This window comes from Heloderma suspectum, chromosome 2 (genome assembly GCF_057233095.1).
Source record: "Heloderma suspectum isolate Gila_16-S chromosome 2, 16-S_ref, whole genome shotgun sequence".
NCBI lineage: Eukaryota > Metazoa > Chordata > Lepidosauria > Squamata > Helodermatidae > Heloderma > Heloderma suspectum.
Window position 1 is genome coordinate 190,058,719 of NC_139459.1, and position 19,993 is coordinate 190,078,711.

Here is a 19,993-nt window from a genome sequence, read left to right on the forward strand (position 1 = left end):
CATAAACTGTAGGCCAAAATAAGGGACACTCTCACACAAACTATTGGGCAGAGGACTAATGTGTGAGGGAAAGGCCTCGTTCCTTCCTAAGAAATCATTTAATGTGTACCTATCCTACTGACTTAAAACTTGTTTAACCATCATTGCCTCCCCAAGGGAACGCTCTTGAAAGATCAGATTTTGAAAGATCTGTTCCATCTACATTTCATGGATTGTCAGGTGCCTTTGTTCCATTGTCCACTCATTGATGGAATCAGATTTTTCCCAGTTCCCCAAATATGCACAAATTTGAATTTGCACAAATTTGCTCTTGCAAAAAATGCCCCCCTCCCCCTCTGTTTTTCCATGCTTTAGCCTATGGAGCAAGTGCACATTTTCAGCTTTTTATTTTTTTTTCTCTATGAATAAATTTGCGTAGTTAATCTGGAAAGTTAAAAAAACAACAACACAAGCCAGTCTGTAAGTCTGCAGAATCAGGAAAAGCCAGTCCACTGCAGAATCCACAGCTCAGATTCATAGAAATCTGAACTCATTTGATTCCATTGTAGATTTTGGTGGCATCCTTACCTATGAGCTGTAGCTGGGGGTCAGAATATAGGGTTTATTATCAGTCCTGTCAACAAAATACAATCCCCACAATTCACCAGGGAGAGCGATGACAGCTGAACTGGTACAATAAAATTCATACACATTTGCACTCGAGATTTACCCTTAAAGTTTACAGTGCAAATGTATATGAGTTTATTGTACCAGTTTAGCTGTCATGGCTTCCTGCAGTGAATTGTGGGGACTGTAGTTTAAGGCTTAAAGTAAAAGAACAGCTACTCAGTGGGCAACCTTGGAAATGCATTTTATCATCCTGCATTCAAACTGATTTTTCCCCCTTCGGGAAGATACAATTCTCCTTCAAGTTAGTATGTCCATTTCCTTTGTGGGTGCTACGTAGAATGTGGTTGCACCTCTGACATGGTCACATATTAGACAGTGTGTGTAATATTGAATGTTGAGTGACATGACTCTTCTCCCCATGTCTGCAATTTTGTGACCTTTTTTTTTTAGTTCTGTTACCTTCTTTTTAATTCTATTTTGTTTGTAAATTTTGTTTTTTTACTGTGTTTCTCTTCTGTACCATCCCACTATGGGTTTTTTTTCTAATGTAGCCCTTAGTTTGTAAAAAATGGCAGACACCCACAAGGCTTTGCTTGACCATTTTCACAAATGTTATTTCAAAATTTTGAGGTGATACATTTTTAGTCTCCGGTGCTGGAGAGCACATCAGTTCTTAATTCATTAAAAGAAAAAAGAAAGAACTGGTGACTGGCTACCATCCCTCCCCCACAAACACACAGAGTAAGGCTCCCCACACACCCCACACAATTGCTTGAAGAAAGGATATTTCACAACTGTCATGGGTTCAGGACAAGTAAGGGCATAACACTAGAAATAAGATCCAGGTTTTTATATTACCTGGTTTAATATTTTCTGGAAAGGTACAGTATTAAAAGTCTGTGGCCTGCACCAAGTCTGGTCTGGCTTTGGACATTTTGGTACCTGAAACAGAGCATCATCATCATATGAATGATTTGTTACCCTCTAACAGTGCCCTGAATCTGCCACCTGAGATGACCGCCTCATGCTTCCTCATCACAGAGTAGGCCTTAGCCTACCCTTTGGTCCGCACAAAAAGAGGGTTTATCTTACCTTCCCAATTAAGGCAGCAAATTCATTATTGAGTATCTTCATCTCCTCTTTCTCCTTGGTCCTTATCTCCTGGAAGGCAGGGTCAATGTCCAGATGCAGTGGAGTCAAGAGCCGTTTGTTGATGGTAACTTTTGGATAAGTATGGCGGCCATATCCAGTGAAGCTTGAAGAGCTGAAGTTTTTCTTGCTGGTTTCACCCATGGTGGGGCCATGACAGGCCTCATAGCGTGAAGAAGGGGAGCACGAGCGCTCTCGTCTCACATTATGAGAGGCTCCTGGTGAAGTAAGGGAGCTGCTGCTATGGCTACTGAAGTCCCTGAAGTGGCTAGTCATTGTGGCTATTAGGGAATCCAAGGAAACACTAGTCTAGCTAGTTGCTGCTGAGACAGTGAAGAAGGAGCAGCGTAGATTTAATTCCTGCCTGTGCTGAGCTCAGTTTAGCTAATGAATTACAAACACCTGTTCTGCAATGCTCATAAAGCAAGGAGGGTGTGACTGTTGATGTAATCCAGATCAACCTGTTGGCTTTCTCTCTCTCTCTCCCTCCTTCCCTCCCATCTTTTTGTAGTTTTGTTTGTGAGGTGAGTGCACATGCACAGACACAGGCACTTGTAGAAAGAAGAAAGAAAGAAAAAAAGAAGCCCAAACCAGAAATTACTCACTTGCTTCCAACTACATGCACCCTGAAGGGGGAGGGAGAGGAAGGCTTCCTCAGCCTTAAATGGCAAAAGAGAGGTTTGAAAGGAGAAGCGTCAACACATTGTTTGAACACAGGAAGAGCCAGCCCCGAGGAGAACATTGAGAAACATTGAGGCCCTGTTCCTTTGCTCGTGACCAGAAATGGGGTAAATTAAAAGAACTGTACAGTAAACTATATGGCAATTAAGAAGAGATTCTGCATTTCCAGTTCAGTCAGGTTTGTAGGCATGGTGGAGAATTCCGCCACGGATCTTGGTGAAGCCAAATGCCAGCACATTTGGCCCCCCAAAATCTGTGGCAGAACAAAGCCCCCCACTGCAAGAAATGGGCCCGGAACGGAGCCTACTTTTGTCAGCCGTTCTGGTGCTCCTCGAATGGCGGCTGCGTCTGTAGCCACCATTCACGTCTTTCAAATGGCCGTGATAGGCTACATAAATACTTAGGTAGCCTATCGTGGCTAATGCAGGGACGCCATTTGCGTCCCTGCGGAGGTTATGATAGGCTATGTAAATATTTACGTAGCCTATCACAGATAAAAAAGGGAACACAAATGGCGGCCGCCATAGCTGCCACCATTTGCATTCTCTTTTTTTTTTGCCATGATAGGCTACGTAAATATTTACATACCTATCACGGCTAAAGCGTAGGGGACCCCATTTGCGTCCCTGCTTTAGCTGTGATAGGCTACGTAAATATTTACATAGCCTATCATGGGCCGGCGTAGGGACGCAAATGGCGTCCCCTACACAGGATGCCATTTGCGTCCGCAGCAGCCCGGCAGTGGCTGGAGGCCCCACTACCGGTTGGCCCGGTGGGCGGCTCCACGGCCTGGCTGCGGAGCAGAGCCAGCCGGGCAGGATTCCGGAAGGGAGGAATGGATCGCCTCCTGCCCCATCAAGGATTCCGGGGGGAGGAACGGATCGCCTCCCCCCACCTGCGGAACCCAGCAGAGCCAGGTAAGTGGGGTTTCGTACACCCCTACAGTTTTGACACTAAGTGACATGACAAGCACCTTCTGTCTCTTGTGGCTAATACTTCATTGAAGTGGCTGTGCGTTCTTGATTAAAACACTGGAATGGGTGATGAGGCATCTTTCATGCAGGCCTATGGGTGAAGTGGCGGTTCTAATACATTTTAGTGCATGTGACTAGAAATGCTTAAATAATTGATCTCTGCAACTTCCAATATGAACTGACAGGACCTCCATCTCCCAAGCTAATGTGCATATTAGAAGGCAGCTATCCCTCAGATTTCACACTTCTCCAAATGTGGCAATGCATTTCTCAGCTGAATTTTTTTTAAAAAAAAATCAAAATGCACTCAAAAAAGAGAATTTTAAGATAAACTAAATTTAGAAATGCGTATGTTGAGGAAAACCACATTTAGAAAGTTGCATTTTGAGGGGGGGGGAAGTGTCCAAAGATATATATTTTCAAAGTGAATTTTTGCGGGGATGTTATTATTTATTAGCACAGATTAATGTGGAAATGTGACAGAATGGCTTATGAGTGGACACATGTGGAAGAGGCACAGACTGACATAGAGTGATCCACCCATCCCTGGCAGTGGCACAGGGAGAAGGGCTTTGTGGCACTCCTGGGAGAGAGCCCAGGTTTGGGGCTCCAGTCTACCTCTTCCATGTTGCTGCTCCCTGGGCCTTGGTAACCTAGAGGCAAAACCACAGCAAACCAAGTGTGTGTATTGTTATTGTAGTGTACCCCCAGAATGGCACTACCTACTGCTTTGCTTTGGGCTTCTGGCACACTTGCCCCAAAGGTTGGCCACCACGACTTTAGACACCTGAGAGGGAAGGAGCTATGTGAAAAACAAAACCAGGAAGGAAAAGATCCCGACGCGCCCCTGAGTAGGGTCAATAATAATTTATTCATTGTATACATCTCTAAAATGCTCTGCTCTGTGCATTTCGAGACAAAGTGACAGCGGACAGAACAAACTAGTTCCTATGGAAATAGAAGCAAGCTTGACCAAGAGATTACTTTTTCACCACTACTTTACTAAATGAGCACAAGGAATCAGAGGGTGCTAGTTTTTGTGTTTGTGTTTTTTTCTGGCTGAAAAATGTGCCATTCCCATCTTGAGCATATGCTATCAGTTCCCACAATCTGGTGCACAGTTATGCACAGTAACCCCCTGTTGAAACCAGTGGGCTTTAAATGGGCATAACTCTGACTGAATTGTGGCCTTCATCCAAAGGCAGTCTCCAGCGCTGTCACAGTGCTAGTGCTAATGACATTGCACTAGCATAACCCACCACTAGCACGATGCCGTGTGCACTTGCTAGGCAAAGGGGAAAGTAGCGATTTGCTATCAGATTTCAACAGTGCTCTTTGCCACCCAATTTTGGCAGCAAATCACCACCTTTTCCCTCTGCCTAGCAAGCACTTATGCCATTGCACTAACATTGGTTTATGCTAATGCAACATCATTAGCAGTAGCACTATGACAGCACTGGATACTGCCCCATGATTTGTAAAAGTGGAGAAGCTAAATACTGAGCACCATGGGAAGAAAAGTGCTTGTGGGTGACTGAGGGGTTTAGGGTAAGTGGAATCACATCAGAGTTAACTGTTGTGAGAGAAGCGAATCTCATCTTTGTCTGGCTTTTTGTAGTCAATTATCTGTTTGCATTCACCTCACTGCTGTGGTATTTAGGGGAGAATGTCTGCCAAGCCTTATGAAGTGGCTAACAAATATTTAAGAGGAAAACAACTATCAAGGATGTTGTTGATGAGGGGTAAGAGCCAATCCCCCAGTTGGTCTGCGTAAAAAAACAAAACAAAAAACACACCTTTGAAATCCCCCTAGCTGGTTTCTGGAAAAATAATCAAGTGCTTTGTTTTGAGATGTCCCAAATTCAGCCATTATTTTTGGTAAATTCTTTTAACATTGGACAATGCTTCACACGGCCTATTCTTCTATCTCCTGACAGCAAAATCGGGGATTGTGTTTTCTGACTTGCCAGTTTGAACTTGCAGAGAAATCAGGAAAAGGGATTGTCTCTCTTTCAAAAAGAAAAAGGAAGGAAGGAAGGAAGGAAGAAAAAAAGGCCCAAAGCTGTTTCGATCTGATTATAATAAATAAATAATAATCATTGTAAAGACCTGAATTAAGTTTGACTTCAGCAGACGAATGTCTCCTCAGACAAGATGAGGTTAGGCATTGTTCACTGAATCCTGATGATTTGTGGCTGGCACCCATGAAAGCACTGCACAGTGGTACTTTAGAAAGAAGGCTAATAGGCCACCCTGGTCAGGCTTCTTGCTTCATCATCATGGTTCCTTTAGACTGACACTTCCAAGGATATGTTAATGAACAAGACTGAATTGTGAAGACTTTGTGGTCAAAACAGGGCAAAGAACAACTCTTTGTTTCTAATTAGATCACATAGTGGTTTGATGTCAACTGGAAAATGAAGAGTTGAAGATTCTCCAACAGAGGTTTACTGTGACAAGGATTTTGATAAGGAGAAAGATATAGAAGTGCTGCACCCTTTGTTTGTTCTTTCTTTTAGCCAGCTCCTCATTGGCTGGATCCTTGCCCTTTTTCTTAGTCAACATCTCTCTTTTTCTCTGTCGCCATTTTCACCCTCTAAAAATCTCCTCTTTCTCTTGCCTCTTCAGTTAGGTAGACCATATCACCATCACAATGACAGATCTGAGATACCAGGTGTTGTTGATGGTCCGGTGGACTCCCCCGCCCCACTCGGCCTCCTGGATTCCAGTCTGCAGCCTACCTGACAAATGACAATCTGTGAAACACAGAAAGAATGAATTTAACAAAATTCATACATCCCTAGTTCCACCCAATCTAAGTTTCATAGTTACTGCCAGTACTTTTTAATCTCTCTGTCATAGGGCAGTTTCCCAAGCCATATCAAACCTCCAACATTTCACAGTTTACAATGGCAGTTTTAACCCACCTATTCTCACCCCAAGGCTCACTGCCTGAGCTTCCCCTCACAACTGCTACAGATTGCTGAATGCTCTTCTCTGACACCTCTGCGCTGAATTCATTTACTTATTTTGCAGTACCCTGGCATGCATTGATTTAAAAGCAATGGGCATATTTTGTTAAAGATATAATAGAAAAAAACCCAGCTGCCCTATAAAATGTCATCAGCAATTTAAATGAACCTCACCAGGTACACCATATGAAAGGATGGGCCATGTTCTGTTTTGGCTCTGTGTTCATATGTGTGCATCTACATGCATGTGCACCCTAGAGACAAGAGTCAACCACCCATTACTCAGGGAGGATATTGTATGAACTGGAGAGGGGGCTGAAATCTGAAAGAGAGCACCATAGCAATTCACCATAGTGCAAATGTAAGAAGGCATCCCTGAAATCTCTAAAAAAGCTGAAACAGGGGCAAACTCTCCATAGCGATTGGCCAGGTACAGGTACCAGAAATTCAAGGTGGTCCCCTGTAAGTAGGGATGGTTGGCGCAAATGTCATATTGGCAAACTTCCATAAAACCTCCATTAAAAAAAAAAAATCTTCCCTCAATCATTCTCTCAAATTTATGCACACATATGTATGATTTTCTACAACAACAACAATACTCCTACACAATTGCCTTCAAATTCCATTTACTTCCCCTTCCAGTCTTCCCACTCATTCTCCAAGGCTTTGGAACAGTGCTGTACACTTTAGATTTCACAAAATGTTATGTGTTGACAGGAAGATATTGACTCACGCCTTGGGGTGAACCTAGCTTATAGTCTATACTTAAGCAAGGTGCTTTTGTGGGAAGAGAAAAGGCTGTTAGGTTAGGTGATCAAGATATGGCATTTCCTGCTGCTGCTGCTGCTTCTTCTTCTGTATGGCTCCCTGAGGCTCTGATGGCTTGGGAGTGATATCTTCTTAAAAGGGTGTTTTCCCACCTTTCCTGTTTACACTGCCACCCTTTTTTATCTATGCCAAATATTTGATGCAGTTTGGAAAGGAATGAATCTCCGAGCCCTAACTGCCTATATTTGGTAAAAGTGTGGAGGAGTCAGAGGCCAGGAAGAAACGTGGAGAAACACAACTGGCATGGAGCCACTGTGGATGGAAATCCAGATCTTCCATCCAAAACACTCAGTGAACCCAAACGTTCTGATTGACTTGGAGCTCTGTTATGCTATATCAGGGGTGTAGAACAAATCTGGCCTTCCAGGGTTCCCCAGATGCCCATGCCCCCTCCTCTGGCCCCACCCCCTTTCCTCCAACCACTAATCAATTGATGGTTTCCCAGCTTCTGTGCAGTTTTTTTCCCCATTCTAAGAGAGCGATCCTGTGCCCACTAGACAGTGCCTGGGGGGACATAGGATTCTTTGGTTTCCTGGATACAAGGTTGTAGACAGGACTCTGACCTTGCATCCAGGAAACCATGCTCCCCTCCCCTTTGCAGCTGGCATGGAGAGAACTGTGCTGGCTACTTCTCCATGCTGGCAAAACGGAGCATGGAGATGGAACAGGGTGTGTTCCTGGGGGTGGGAAGGGGAGGGGAGCAGGGCGGCTGGCTTGTGCCTTTTCCTCTTGCTACCCCAGCCTCCTCCCCTCCCCCTCCCCGAAGCCTCCACTAGAGGGGCGAAATTGCCCATCTAGCTTAAATGCAGCACATTTAAATGCACAGGATACTTGTAAGCCTCTGAGTTCAGAGGCTTATGAGTGCCCAGGGCACAACCCTTAGGATTACTCCCTAAGAGGCTGAAAGGCCTCTCCTAAGGCTTAGTTACTGGCAGTAAAAGCTTGAAGCTAAAATAGGTGGGTATTTTTGGTAGGTTGGGCCCTGCCTCTTTTGCCTTTGGCCACATCCATCACAACCCAACCCACGAGAATTTATCCAAAATTTCTCCTCCTTTGAATTTCTTTTTGCAAGCAGTTTCTTTTCTATCAAACTGAATGAGAATGGTCAAAAAAAATGAGGGAGAAACTTTCGGCGCAGCACTAACATATTCATACAGTTGTTAAACCATAATGGTTCTCGAAATAGGAACATTTATAGGTAGACCATTTTGCTATCACAATGACAGATCTGAGATACCAGGTGTTGTTGGTGGCATGAAATGATGGTATCATGTGGCTCCTTGTCTGTTCCTTTCAGAGATGCCAGCAACAAAGGACAGTACTGGGGAGCAGAGGGGTTGTCAGAATCCGCTCCCTCATTCACTAGGTGTTCCTGCTGCCACTACTGCACCTCGGCACAGATGGTATCAACAGCCCTAAGCCCTTAGAAAGCTCAGAGAGACAATGGCTCACTGCCTGAGTTCGCTATTAGAAGGAGTAATTCCATTACATATGTAATGAAATCCACAGAATCAAAATAAAAATATATAAATAAAAAATAATACAGGACAAGATAGTCCAGTACATTCCATATCACATTCAATCATGAGGCCATATTTTAGAAATTATACAGATTTGGTAAACATCTCTCAATCCATGCCATTTTTATTTTATTGATCAATTTTCAGGATTGGGGGTGGAATCCCAAGCCCGCCATGGGAGGGCTCTTGCCCTGGAGGCAGCCTAGGAAAGAAAGAAAGAAAGAAAGAAAGAAAGAAAGAAAGAAAGAAAGAAAGAAAAGAAAGAATGACATTATAAATAAAATGTTGCTTTTCAGTTTGGTTGATAAGGCGCACACTCAAATGGCCTCTGAGGAAACTCAGATACTTGGATATTTTCAAATGAGGTTTCCACTATTCATCCTTGGCCTTCAAATGTGTGTGGAAATTCATTTCTGTTCAGTGAGTACAGCAAATGTCCCAGACAAAGGGACATGAGGTGCCTACTGCTAGGGTTAATGGGATATGCCAATAAATCAAATACATACATACATACATACATACATACATACATACATACGATGAGCCATGCTCAATCAGACCAGAGGCCTTTCTAGTCCAGCACTCTTCACACAGATGCCAACCAGATGCCTCTGGGAAGCCCACTGCAAGTCATGGGCACAACAGCATCCTCCTGCTCATGTTCCCAAGAAACTAGAATTCAGAAGCAGCCTTTCTCTGAACCTAGGCTAGAGGTTGTTTGTTTGTTTGTTTATTTCTATACCGCCCAATAGCCCAAACTCTCTGGGCGGTTCACAAAAATTAGAACCACAGACTGCAACATAAAACAATATGAAATATAAAAGCTTAAAACCACAATATAACAATACAAGCAGAATAAAACCTAGCAGCAACGCAGAGATTTAAAATACAGATTTAACACACCAGAGCTAAAAGATTAAGGACGCAATCCTATCGAGATAAGTGGCCGCCTCCGAACTCAGAGGCGACTGCCTATCCAAAGCAGGGCAGGAGAAGCACAGCGGGGATTGTTCCCTCCGTGCTTCTCCTGCCCTGCTTCTTCACCTAGACGTTCCATTGCAGCTGTCTAGCCATGGGAGCACAGAGCAGGGAGGGAGGCCACTGTATGACACATTCGATGTGTCATACAGGCAGCTACACTCTCCCCACCCTGGAATGCCCCCAGCCATGCCCCTTTCTGGCTTCTCCATGCTCCTCTTGCACGGAGCTGCTCCTCTGAGGCAGCATGGAAGTGCAGGGAGGTTGGTTCTCCGGGAACTGACCCTGGAGCACAGGGTCCGGGGTCGGTTCCCAGAAAACAGCATAACCTATGGCCATCTAGCAACTGGCTAGTGGCCATAGGATTACTCCCTCCAAAGCTACAATGATAAAATACTGTGAGAATAAAAAGGTCTTCACCTGGTGCCAGAAGGAGAACAATGTAGGCACCAGGCGAACCTCTCTAAGAAGCTCATTCTGCAGCTGGGGGGCCACAGCAGAAAAGGCCCTCCTCCTCGTGGCCACCCACCTCGCTTCCTTTGGCAGGGGCTCCTGAAGAAGGATTCTTGAGGATGATCTTAGGGTCTGGGCAGGCACACATGAGAGGAGGCGATACTTCAGATAACCTGGTCCCTAGCTATTTAGGGCTTTGAATGTTAACACCAGCACTTTGAATCAGGCCTGGAAATGGGCTGGCAGCCAGTGCAGCTGGAAAAGTACTGGCATAATATGAGCTCGCTGGCCAGTCCCTGTTAACAATCTTGCTGCCCTATTTTGGACTAGCTGAAGTTTCTAGACCGTTTTCAAAGGCAGCCCCACATATAATGCACTGCAGCAATGCAAATGAGAGGTTACCAGAGCATGGATAACTGTAGCTAGGCTATCTCTGTCCAGAGAAGGGCGTAGTTGGTTAGCCTAAGCTGATAAAAAGTGCTCCATGCCACTGAGTTCACCTGTGTCTCAAGTGACAGTTCTGTGACTAGTCACAATGTATAGCCATCATTACGAGTAGCCATTGATAGTCTCATCTTCCATTAGTTTGTCTAATCCCCTTTAAAAGCTATCCAATTTGGTTGCTATCTCTCCAACTTGTGATAGTGAATTCCACACTTCACTATAAGAACATCAGATCACCATGATCTCAAGAAGGGTGCTTCCAGAATTCAACCCATCCAGATTTCTCATCAGATTTTGGAATTCTTCTCCCACTCCCACCCCCAAATTTAGAGCAGAATGAACAAAGATCAAACTCCTCAAACATCCCTACATACAACTTGGAAATGAAAGGTTCCTCCTGTGCAAGCACCAAGTCATTGCTGACTCCTAGAGGGACGCCACTTTCGCTGGCATTTTCGTGGCAGACTATAGCGGGGTGGTTTGCCATTGCCTTCCCCAGTCGTGACTACCTTTCCCCCAGCAAGCTGGGTACTCATTTTACCGACCTCGGAAGGATGGAAGGCTGAGTCGACCTGAGCCGGCTACCCAAGACCCGGCTTCTGCTGGGATCGAACTCAGGTCGTGGGGAGAGTTTCGGTTGCAATACTGCCACCTACCACTCTGTGCCACACAAGGCTCAGATACAAGTTAGGTGTAGTTAAACACACACACACACACACACACACTCACACACACCCCAGATACCCCCATGGCTGAGTGTGAGTAATTGTATCTCTGTGTGCATTAGGTGTGAAGTGAAATTTCGCACAAAATTAAAATTCAGTAATATAACATGTCAAAATTTTCAAAGAACAAATTTAAAATCTACTTTTCCATGACTCTTCATTCATTCATTCATTCATTCTTTCATTCATTTACTACATTTCTATGCCACCCAATAGCCAAAGCTGCCTGGGCAGTTTACAAAGATTTAAACCCTAAAAAACGCAATACAATAACATAATAGAAAGCCATTAACATATGAACATATAAAAACCATTTTAAACAGTCAACAATATCACTCTCCATCTGGATTGGGGAAATAGAGTAAGAAAGAGCAATAGCATCCAATGGCATCCCTGTTCAAGAATGTGGAAAATGACCTTTAAATATAATGTAGGATGGCCCTGCCTAAGCTGTAGGTTTCACATTCTGGGAAGATTTCAACTTGTTTGTGGCTATCTCACCACATAATCTCCAAAAAATTTCAGGCATTAGAGAAAAGGAATAAGAACACTAATTAGACAGGGATGAAATCCTTAATCTCATCTTTCGGTTCTTCAGTTTATCTTTCTTTCAGAGGCCAGTTCTGTTTTCACAGATCAGTGACACACCCCTTACAGCAGTGGAGGGGCACACAGCTTTGTCAGCCCCAAGGGCTGTGTGTGATATTTGCTTGAGGGTTGCATGCCAAACATGCATACATATGCACAATCACACACACGTGCATGCACTGGCAGGAAAAGAGTGTTCTGTATGAGGATCTCTGGAATGGAATGGAGAGTACAGGCGGTGGTGAAATTGGCATTGGGGGAATATCCTCCAGCTAGGGATGTCTGTCGTTTGGCAATCTGGCCCTTCTGCCACCGGCCTCACTCGGCTTTAGGGATGTATGAAAATTCCGCCACAGATCTCGGGGAGGCTGAATGCCAGAGCATTCGGTCCCCCGAAATCAGTGGCGGAACGGCCTGCCCCCCCTGCCCCCCCCGGACGAGACTTATCTTGGGCGGATCTTCCTGGCGGCAGTGGCTCCGGCGGCGGCTCCGCCAGCGATGTGGCGGCGATGGATGCGGCGGCCGGTCTTCCGACCGGCTGCCGCCACCGCCATTTCCAGTTAAAAAAAAAAAAAAGAAGAAGTGATAGGCTACGTAAAGATTTACGTAGCCTATCACAGCTAGGTTTTAAAAAAACACCATGATAGGCTTTGTTTAAAAAAACAAAAAAACGCGCATACACAAATGGCGGCGGCCATGGCCGCCGCCATTTGCGTTCCTTATTTTGACACGTCTTAGTCTACGTAAACATTTACGTAGACTAAGACGGCAAAAATAAGGGGAACGCAAATAGCGTAGTGTCTACGCTATTTGCGTTCCCCCTATTTTCACCGTCTTAGTCTATGTAAATGTTTACGTAGACTAAGATGTGCCAAAATAAGGAACGCAAATGGCAGCGGCCATGGCCGCCGCCATTTGCGTACGCGCGTTTTTTTGTTTTTTGTTTAAGTCAGCCATGATAGGCTACGTAAACATTTACGTAGCCTATCACGGCTGACAGCAGGGATGCAAATGGTGGTGGCTATGGCTGCCGCCATTTGCGTCCCTGCTAGCCAGCGGCCGGATGTCCGGCTGCTGGCGGAGCCGGCCGGCAGCTCCGCAGAATCCCTGCGGAGCACAGCCAGCCAGCCAGGATTCCGGGGGGGGGGGGGAGGAACGGAGCGCCTCCCCCCCAGCGAGGATTCTGGGGGGAGGGATGGAACGCCTCCCCCCCAACCATAAACATAATCTGCGAAAGGTAAGTGCCTTTCGTACATCCCTACTCGGCTTGCATTTGGGAGCCAAGCCACAGATTTTCCCTGAACTCCGGGGACTTTTTTTCCCCCCTCGGGCCGCAATGTGCACAAATAGAGAATTGTGTAAATTGTTGCTGAAATTAGCACAAATTCACACAATTCGCACAAATCATACAAATTTGCACAAATTGCAGCTGTCATTTGCACAGATTAAAAAACCACAGAAAATCCATGAACTGGCCCAAGTCGCTACAGTTAGCGGAAAATGGACCAAAGTCCGGGAAGGGGGGATTGAGTCAATGAAAGCTCATTGAACTCCGTCCCCAAATGGATTCCTTCGACATCCCTATCTTCAGCCTGTCAGAATCGGGCAGCAGGGTTTTGAACCCACTGATGGTGATTTTCAGAGGCAGCCACGCATAGAATGCTTCACACTCGTCCAAACTGGATGTTACTAAAGCCCTGTGCAGGCGTTCAAAAAAGGGTTAACAGCAACGTATGAGAAGAAGGCCAGCTCCAGCCCCACCTTTCTCCTCCATTGCGTTTGTCATTCCGCGCTCATGGAGGGCAGCTGTCTGAAGAGGAGAGCCTCCTTTATCTGCGGAGGTTCTTCACACAAGCCGGAATGTGGATTTTCCAGCGTTCTGGCTCATGTGGAGAGCCTCTACGGATACAGAAGACTCTTCACTGCAGAAAGTCGCCCTCCATGAGTACCAAGCAACAAACACAATGGAAGAGAGGGGTGGGACTCGAGTTCCTTCTCCTCACATGTTTCTGTTAACCCTTTTTTGAACGCCTGCACAGGGCTCAAAGCATGACTGTTGCTGGGCCAGACTGCCTTCTCCGGGAAGGAGCACAGCTAGCATACCAGGCTCAGCTTGCAAAAAGCACTCCTGGCCACCACCACTGCCACCTGAGCAGCTGGGAGCCTTGCCAGATCAAGGAGTACCCCCAGGCTGCAAAGCTGCATCCAAAACAGGTTTTATCACAACCCACTATAAAAAAAATCAGCTGGAAAATCATGGTGCAGAATCGCATAGAAAGCCTCCATGGAGACAAGAGGGTCTTCCCTTCAGAAAGTCGCCCTCTGTGTCTAGAGGATGATGGAAATGATTATTTATTTATTTATTTATTTATTTATTTATTTCTATACTGCCCAATAGCCGAAGCTCTCTGGGCGGTTCACAAAAATTAAAACCAAGTGGCACAGGATAAAACAATATAAAATATATAGAACATTAAAACCACATGATGACAGAAGGGGGCAGGGTTACTGTGCTCCCCCCCTCCCTGTGCGTTTAGCATACACAGTCCCTGAATGCCTGAACAATCACCCCTGAAAACTGCAGCCCCAACTTTCTACACCCTGTCTCTCCCCACTCAGGGCCAAACTAAACATTCTACAGTGGAGGTATGCGTGACTGACTTCCCTACTCTCCTGCAAGCGCACACTGCCCCCATTAGGATCAGGACCATGGTGCCTGTTTTTTCCCTTGAAATCCCCCCCACACTTGCAGGGGGGGTTAAAAAAAGAAGAAAAAAATAGTAAAAAGTATCCATTGGAATCAATTGAGTTTTTCCCCTCTTTTTTTACACCCCCCCCCCGGGGTGTGTGGAATTTCAGGATGAAAATGGGGGTGTGTATGTGTGAGGGGTGGGGGAGTTTGGTCCTAGCACATATTAAAATCAAATGTGTGATGTGATCCCATCACACTCCTGAGTTTCTCCTGCCCCACTTCGTTGGCTTGGCTGCCAATGTGTCAAGATGGGCTAATGCAAAGTGTGCATTATCACAGCCTTGTCACATGCTTTGTTTTGTTCTACTGCATGTTCCTGGAGAGAAAGGAGGGGAAGAGAGAGGACAGCTAGTTGTGACAGGAGCTGCCAGTTTCCCATTTGTCTAGTATTAGTCTTTCTTTGTCTCATTAAATTCTGTGGGACTTGCCTCCAAGCAAAAACAAACAGGATCAAGCTTCATTGCTTCTTATCCTTCTATTTCACTTTGTTTTCTGAAAGTACTCAAGCATCCAACCTGAACTGTACACACTGACTCACACATACAACTCATGAATCACAGTCCTGCATTGAATCTGGTCAAGCCCCACATGTCTACATGCTCCAGCACTCCTTGATTAAACATCCTTCAACTCAATTTAGGATTCATCTTGCCAACCTTACATCATCGTCTTTGCTAATGATATACACGATCGTGGCTTTTTCTGTCATCGTCTCACGGTTTATAGCAGTCAAAATGAAAGGCTGCGTTACGTTGTGGTGGAGAGCATTCTGGAAAAGGGGCTGCTCTATGAGAACACATGGGGATTCATGAGGGTCCATATGTGTACCTGCTTTGAGATCATGTGTTTCAAGGCACCTAAAACACACAAGAGGCTCTCGTACAGGCACACACATCACATCCTAAAACTCGCTGAATTGCCCACAGGCCAAAAATGTTAGCTTGCAATTTGTGCATTGTGGTGATCCAACACGATTTCACTGAAAACTCTCCATTTCTATCAACGGAGAGCACTGAGATTCTATGATGAACAGCTGACTTGTTTATAGGCCTTTTGCATTTGGTTATATTTAATTTCCATTCGCGCATGGTTTTGGGAGTGTGGCAGGTTGTACTGCAGGAGTGGGCAACTTGTGGCCCTCCAGATGTTTCAGACCATCAGCTCTAGCCAGCAAAGCCAATGGTGAAGGATGATGGGAGTTATAGGCCAAAACGTCTGCAGGGCCAAACATTGCCCACTCCTGTGTTAGTGGGATGTTGACGGGGCCTAAGACAGGGTACATGAGGGAGGTATTGTAAGTCAAAACTAGAGAGCAAAAACTGAAGTATTTTATTACTTGTGTATCCTGCACTCTGTGTATCCTGTGTACGCTGCGTCCTGTGTACTTTGTATTTTGTACTACTATTTTGTATTTTACAACTTGTGTATCCTGCACTCTGTTGTTTTTATACTGGGCAGAATCCAGCACTGCCCAGCTGCTAGCACAGGTAGCCACCAATTCTGGTCCACACGCAGCCAGTCCTGCCACTTTTGGTCTGCAAGGCCCCTCACCACTTGTGGAACCATGATTTTGTGCTTCTGGAAGCAAGCTCCAAAATGAGCAGAAACACTCATTTCTGGAAGGGGGCAGGTTGGCAGAGCTCCCTTATGTGAGCTCTGCCCACTTGCACCTTCCAGAAATGAGTGTCTCCTCTCATTTTGGCTTGCCTCTGGTATTGCTAAATTGCAGTTACATAGACAGTAGAGACTGCTTGCAGACTGGGAATGGCAGGGCTGGACATGCACACAAAAGCAGAGTTGGATTCTGCCCATTGTTTTGTCGATCTGTTGTTCTTATATTGCTGATTATATTTTATTGCTGTATTATTCTTATATTGCTAATTATATCGTATTGTTTAAACATGTTGTAAACCTGATCATCAACTGATGATCTCCTATGTGAGAGCCCTTCAAGCTTCTATCTATCTATCTATCTATCTATCTATCTATCTATCTGTCATTTTATTACATTTCTCTACTACGCAGTAGCCGAAGTTCTATCCAATCAAATACAGATCCATATATTCTTTCTAACTTTGATTCAACTACATAACCTAGGGCACAATCCTATGCATGTTTAGACAGAAAAATGTTCTACAACTCCCAGCATCCCCTGGCCAGCATGGCTGGCTGGGGCATGCTGGGAGCTGCAGTACCTGCCTAAGACAGTGCTCTTACAAATCTAAACTCTTTCAACAGTTAGTGAGTTTCTCCCTACTTTCATTTTCTCCTAATTAGAGATCTTCTTGTACTGTTACATGGGTCAGATCTACACCTCCTGTCATATCGATAGGATCCCATCATGGTGATGCAATATCCCTCTTGCACATTTATTCCTTGTAGCACACACAGTGAAATCTGTTGCGGTATTTTGGATAATACAGAATAAAAAGTGGGAGGGAAACCAAAAAAGTGGTGCATGGAATGTGCAATGTGCCCCAGCAGTTATGAGTGCACTTCTATACTAATAAAAAGCACTAGTGTAGATCTAGCCATGGTGTCCTTCCTTTTTAGTGGCCTGTATTTTTAAACTATATCTTTAAATAAAATAAAATAAAATAAAATAAGTGAGACTTGCAAGATACTCAAGATACACTGTTGTGTTCCATTTCATTTCCCCTCCCTCCTGGTTTTCCATCCCCCCCCCCCGATTCCCTGATAATCAGTCAGCAATAGAGATGGGCAAATCTGTCAGTTTCACTTTCTCCTGCATTGGAATTTTTTAAATCCCAAGTTCTTTCCCTCCTGAATATGAAGAGCTTTGAGAATTTGGGGAAATTCTTTTAAAAAAAATGAACTGAGGTGATATTCTCACCCATGTGCGCCAGCCAAACCCAATAGCTATAGCTATTCCCAGAATGGAGAAGACCATGTTGTACCTGCCTGCCATGTCACTATTAAAGATGAGCCTGTCAGTAGGGACGTTGGGAGAGTCCATGGGGGGGGGATGGAATGTGATGGACCCCCCTTGCCCACCATCCTGGATGCCTCTTGCTGAACCGCAGGGCATTCACAGATCCGCTCGGCGACTGCCCATCAGCTGCCTGTTCTCCCAAGCAAGCCGCCATTGTGCACAACGATGGTGACTCAGGTGCTTCCGGGTAGGTAATCTTGCATAATTGGCAGCCATAAAAGGGCCATCTACGCAACATGGCAGGTGTGAATGGAGAATTCATGGATGTACCGTTGCATAAATGGGCCCTTTATGGCCACCAAGTACACATCATTACCTACCCGGAAGTGCCTGAGCTGCTACTGTTGTGCCCAGTGGTGGCTTGCTAGGGAGGACGGGCGGCTTCTCTGGGAGCTTATGAGGCCGTGATTAGGGATGTATGAAAGTCACTTACCTTTTTGCAGAATTGATTCACGGTGGAGGGGAGGCACTCCATCCCTCCCCCCGGAATCCTCACTGGGGGGGAGGCGATCCGGTCCTCCCCCCCAGAATCCTGCCTGGCTGGCTCTGCTCTGCGGCGGCTCCGCAGAGCAGCTGGCCAGGGCTGTCCGCAGCCAGACTTCCAGCCGCGGACGGGCTGCTGCGGATGCAAATGGTGGCCTCCGTAGCGGCCGCCATTTGCATCCAGCCAGGCTGCTGTGATAGGCTACATAAGTATTTACATAGCCTATCATAGCTGGGCAAAAAAAAAAAACAGCGTACGCAAATGGTGGCGGCTACAGCGGCCGCCATTTGCGTTCCCTATTTTTCACTGTTTTAGCCTACGTAAATATTTATGTAGGCTATTATGGCGAAAAAAGGGGAAGGCAAATAGCATAGTGAGCGCTATTTGTGTTCCTTTTCTTCCCCACCGTAATAGCTTATGTAAATATTTACGTAGGCTAAAACGGCAGGAAAAAAAGGAATGCAAATAGCGCCCACTACGCTACTTGCGTTCCCTTTTTTTTCCCTCCGTAATAGCCTACGTAAATATTTATGTAGGCTAAAATGGCAAAAAATAGGGAACGCAAATGGGGGCCACTGTAGCCGCCACCATTTGCGTACGCCTTTTTTTTTTTTTTGCCCAGCCGTGATAGTCTATGTAAATACTTATGTAGCCTATCACGGCAAAGACCAGGATGCAAATGGCGGCTGCGGCAGCCGGTCGAAAGACCAGCCGCCGCTGCCGCCATTCGGAACATCCACCCCAGGTAAGCTTCGTCCCGGGGGGAATCCGCGGGGGGGAGGGGCAGGCCATTCCGCCATGGATTTCGGGGGGCCGAATGCCAGTGCATTCGGCCTCACTGAAAACCGTGGCGGAATTATCCGCCATCCCTAGCCATGATGAAGCTCACGCAGTGGCATGAGTGTGTGTGTGGGGGTGGCGGTAGTGACTGAGCGAGTTCCTAACAAACCAGGCACAGGTAAGTCTGTCCATCCCTACCTGTCAGCACAAAAAATTATAGCAACCCTAATAAATCTCTAACGTGGTTGAATACACAGAGATTCAAACCAAGATGAACTGAACGGAAATTTTTACCCATTCCCAGTTTGATTGTTTGCGTGTTTGTTTGTTTGTTTATTTATTTATTGCATTTATATCCTGCCTTTTTCCTCTTGCAGGGAACCCTTACATTATCCCCCTCCTCTCCACTTTATCCTCACACCAACAACCCTGTGAGGTGGGTTGGGCTGAGAGTCTGTGAGTGGCCCAAAGTCACCTGTGAGCTTCCATGGCTGAGTGGGGACTAGAACCTGGATCTCCCAGCTCCCAGTCCAACACTCTCACCACTTCACCATACTGGCTACCATTAACAGAGCTAGCATTCTGTGGGCATTGACTACACTCAGCCCTCATTTGGGCATTTTGAGGGGGTCCTCCGCCCTCCTTTAGGGTTTTCATGTTAAGGTTTTTTTTGTACTTCTGCACATCTCGGGGTTTCCCTGAGCCTGCCAATACCCCCCTCTTGTGAGATGGTGCCATTTTGGCTCCATAAGCAGCAGGCACCCAGAGAATTGAGTTCACTATATATGATTCTGTGTCAAAATGAATGCATAAATAAAAGCAGTTATAATTTAGGTGGAGCTCTGGCACCTCTCATTTTAGTAATTAAATCACTGGGTAATAGCTTAATAGACATATTTCCACACACACACACACCCCTGCCTCCCCCACCTTTCCCAACATAGTTTCAAATCCTACCACACTTAACTGCCTTGGGCAAATGCCCTCCAACATCTGTTGAGGGAAGAATCTAAGGTAAAATAACAAGGGACTCATAGCATGGTTATTTATCAGTAAAGAATCACCAGCAGAACGTGAGAAGCACTTCCCAAACCAAGGCATGC

The 19,993-nt window shown here is 45.6% G+C and overlaps 2 protein-coding genes across 2 annotated transcripts in view; one reads left to right on the forward strand and one right to left on the reverse strand.

Annotated features, from left to right (window-relative positions):
* The window catches only part of LOC146353617 (uncharacterized), a 54,476-nt gene extending 52,328 nt beyond the window's left edge, over nt 1-2,148 (reverse strand). Inside the window, exon 1 of the mRNA XM_084829757.1 lies at nt 1,702-2,148. Coding sequence (XP_084685883.1) covers nt 1,702-2,034 — 333 coding nt within the window. The 5' untranslated portion in view covers nt 2,035-2,148. The remainder of the gene's footprint in view (nt 1-1,701) is intronic.
* LOC146353610 (exendin-4) overlaps nt 1-19,993 on the forward strand; it is a 491,914-nt gene that overhangs the window by 445,464 nt on the left and 26,457 nt on the right. The window lies entirely within an intron of this gene.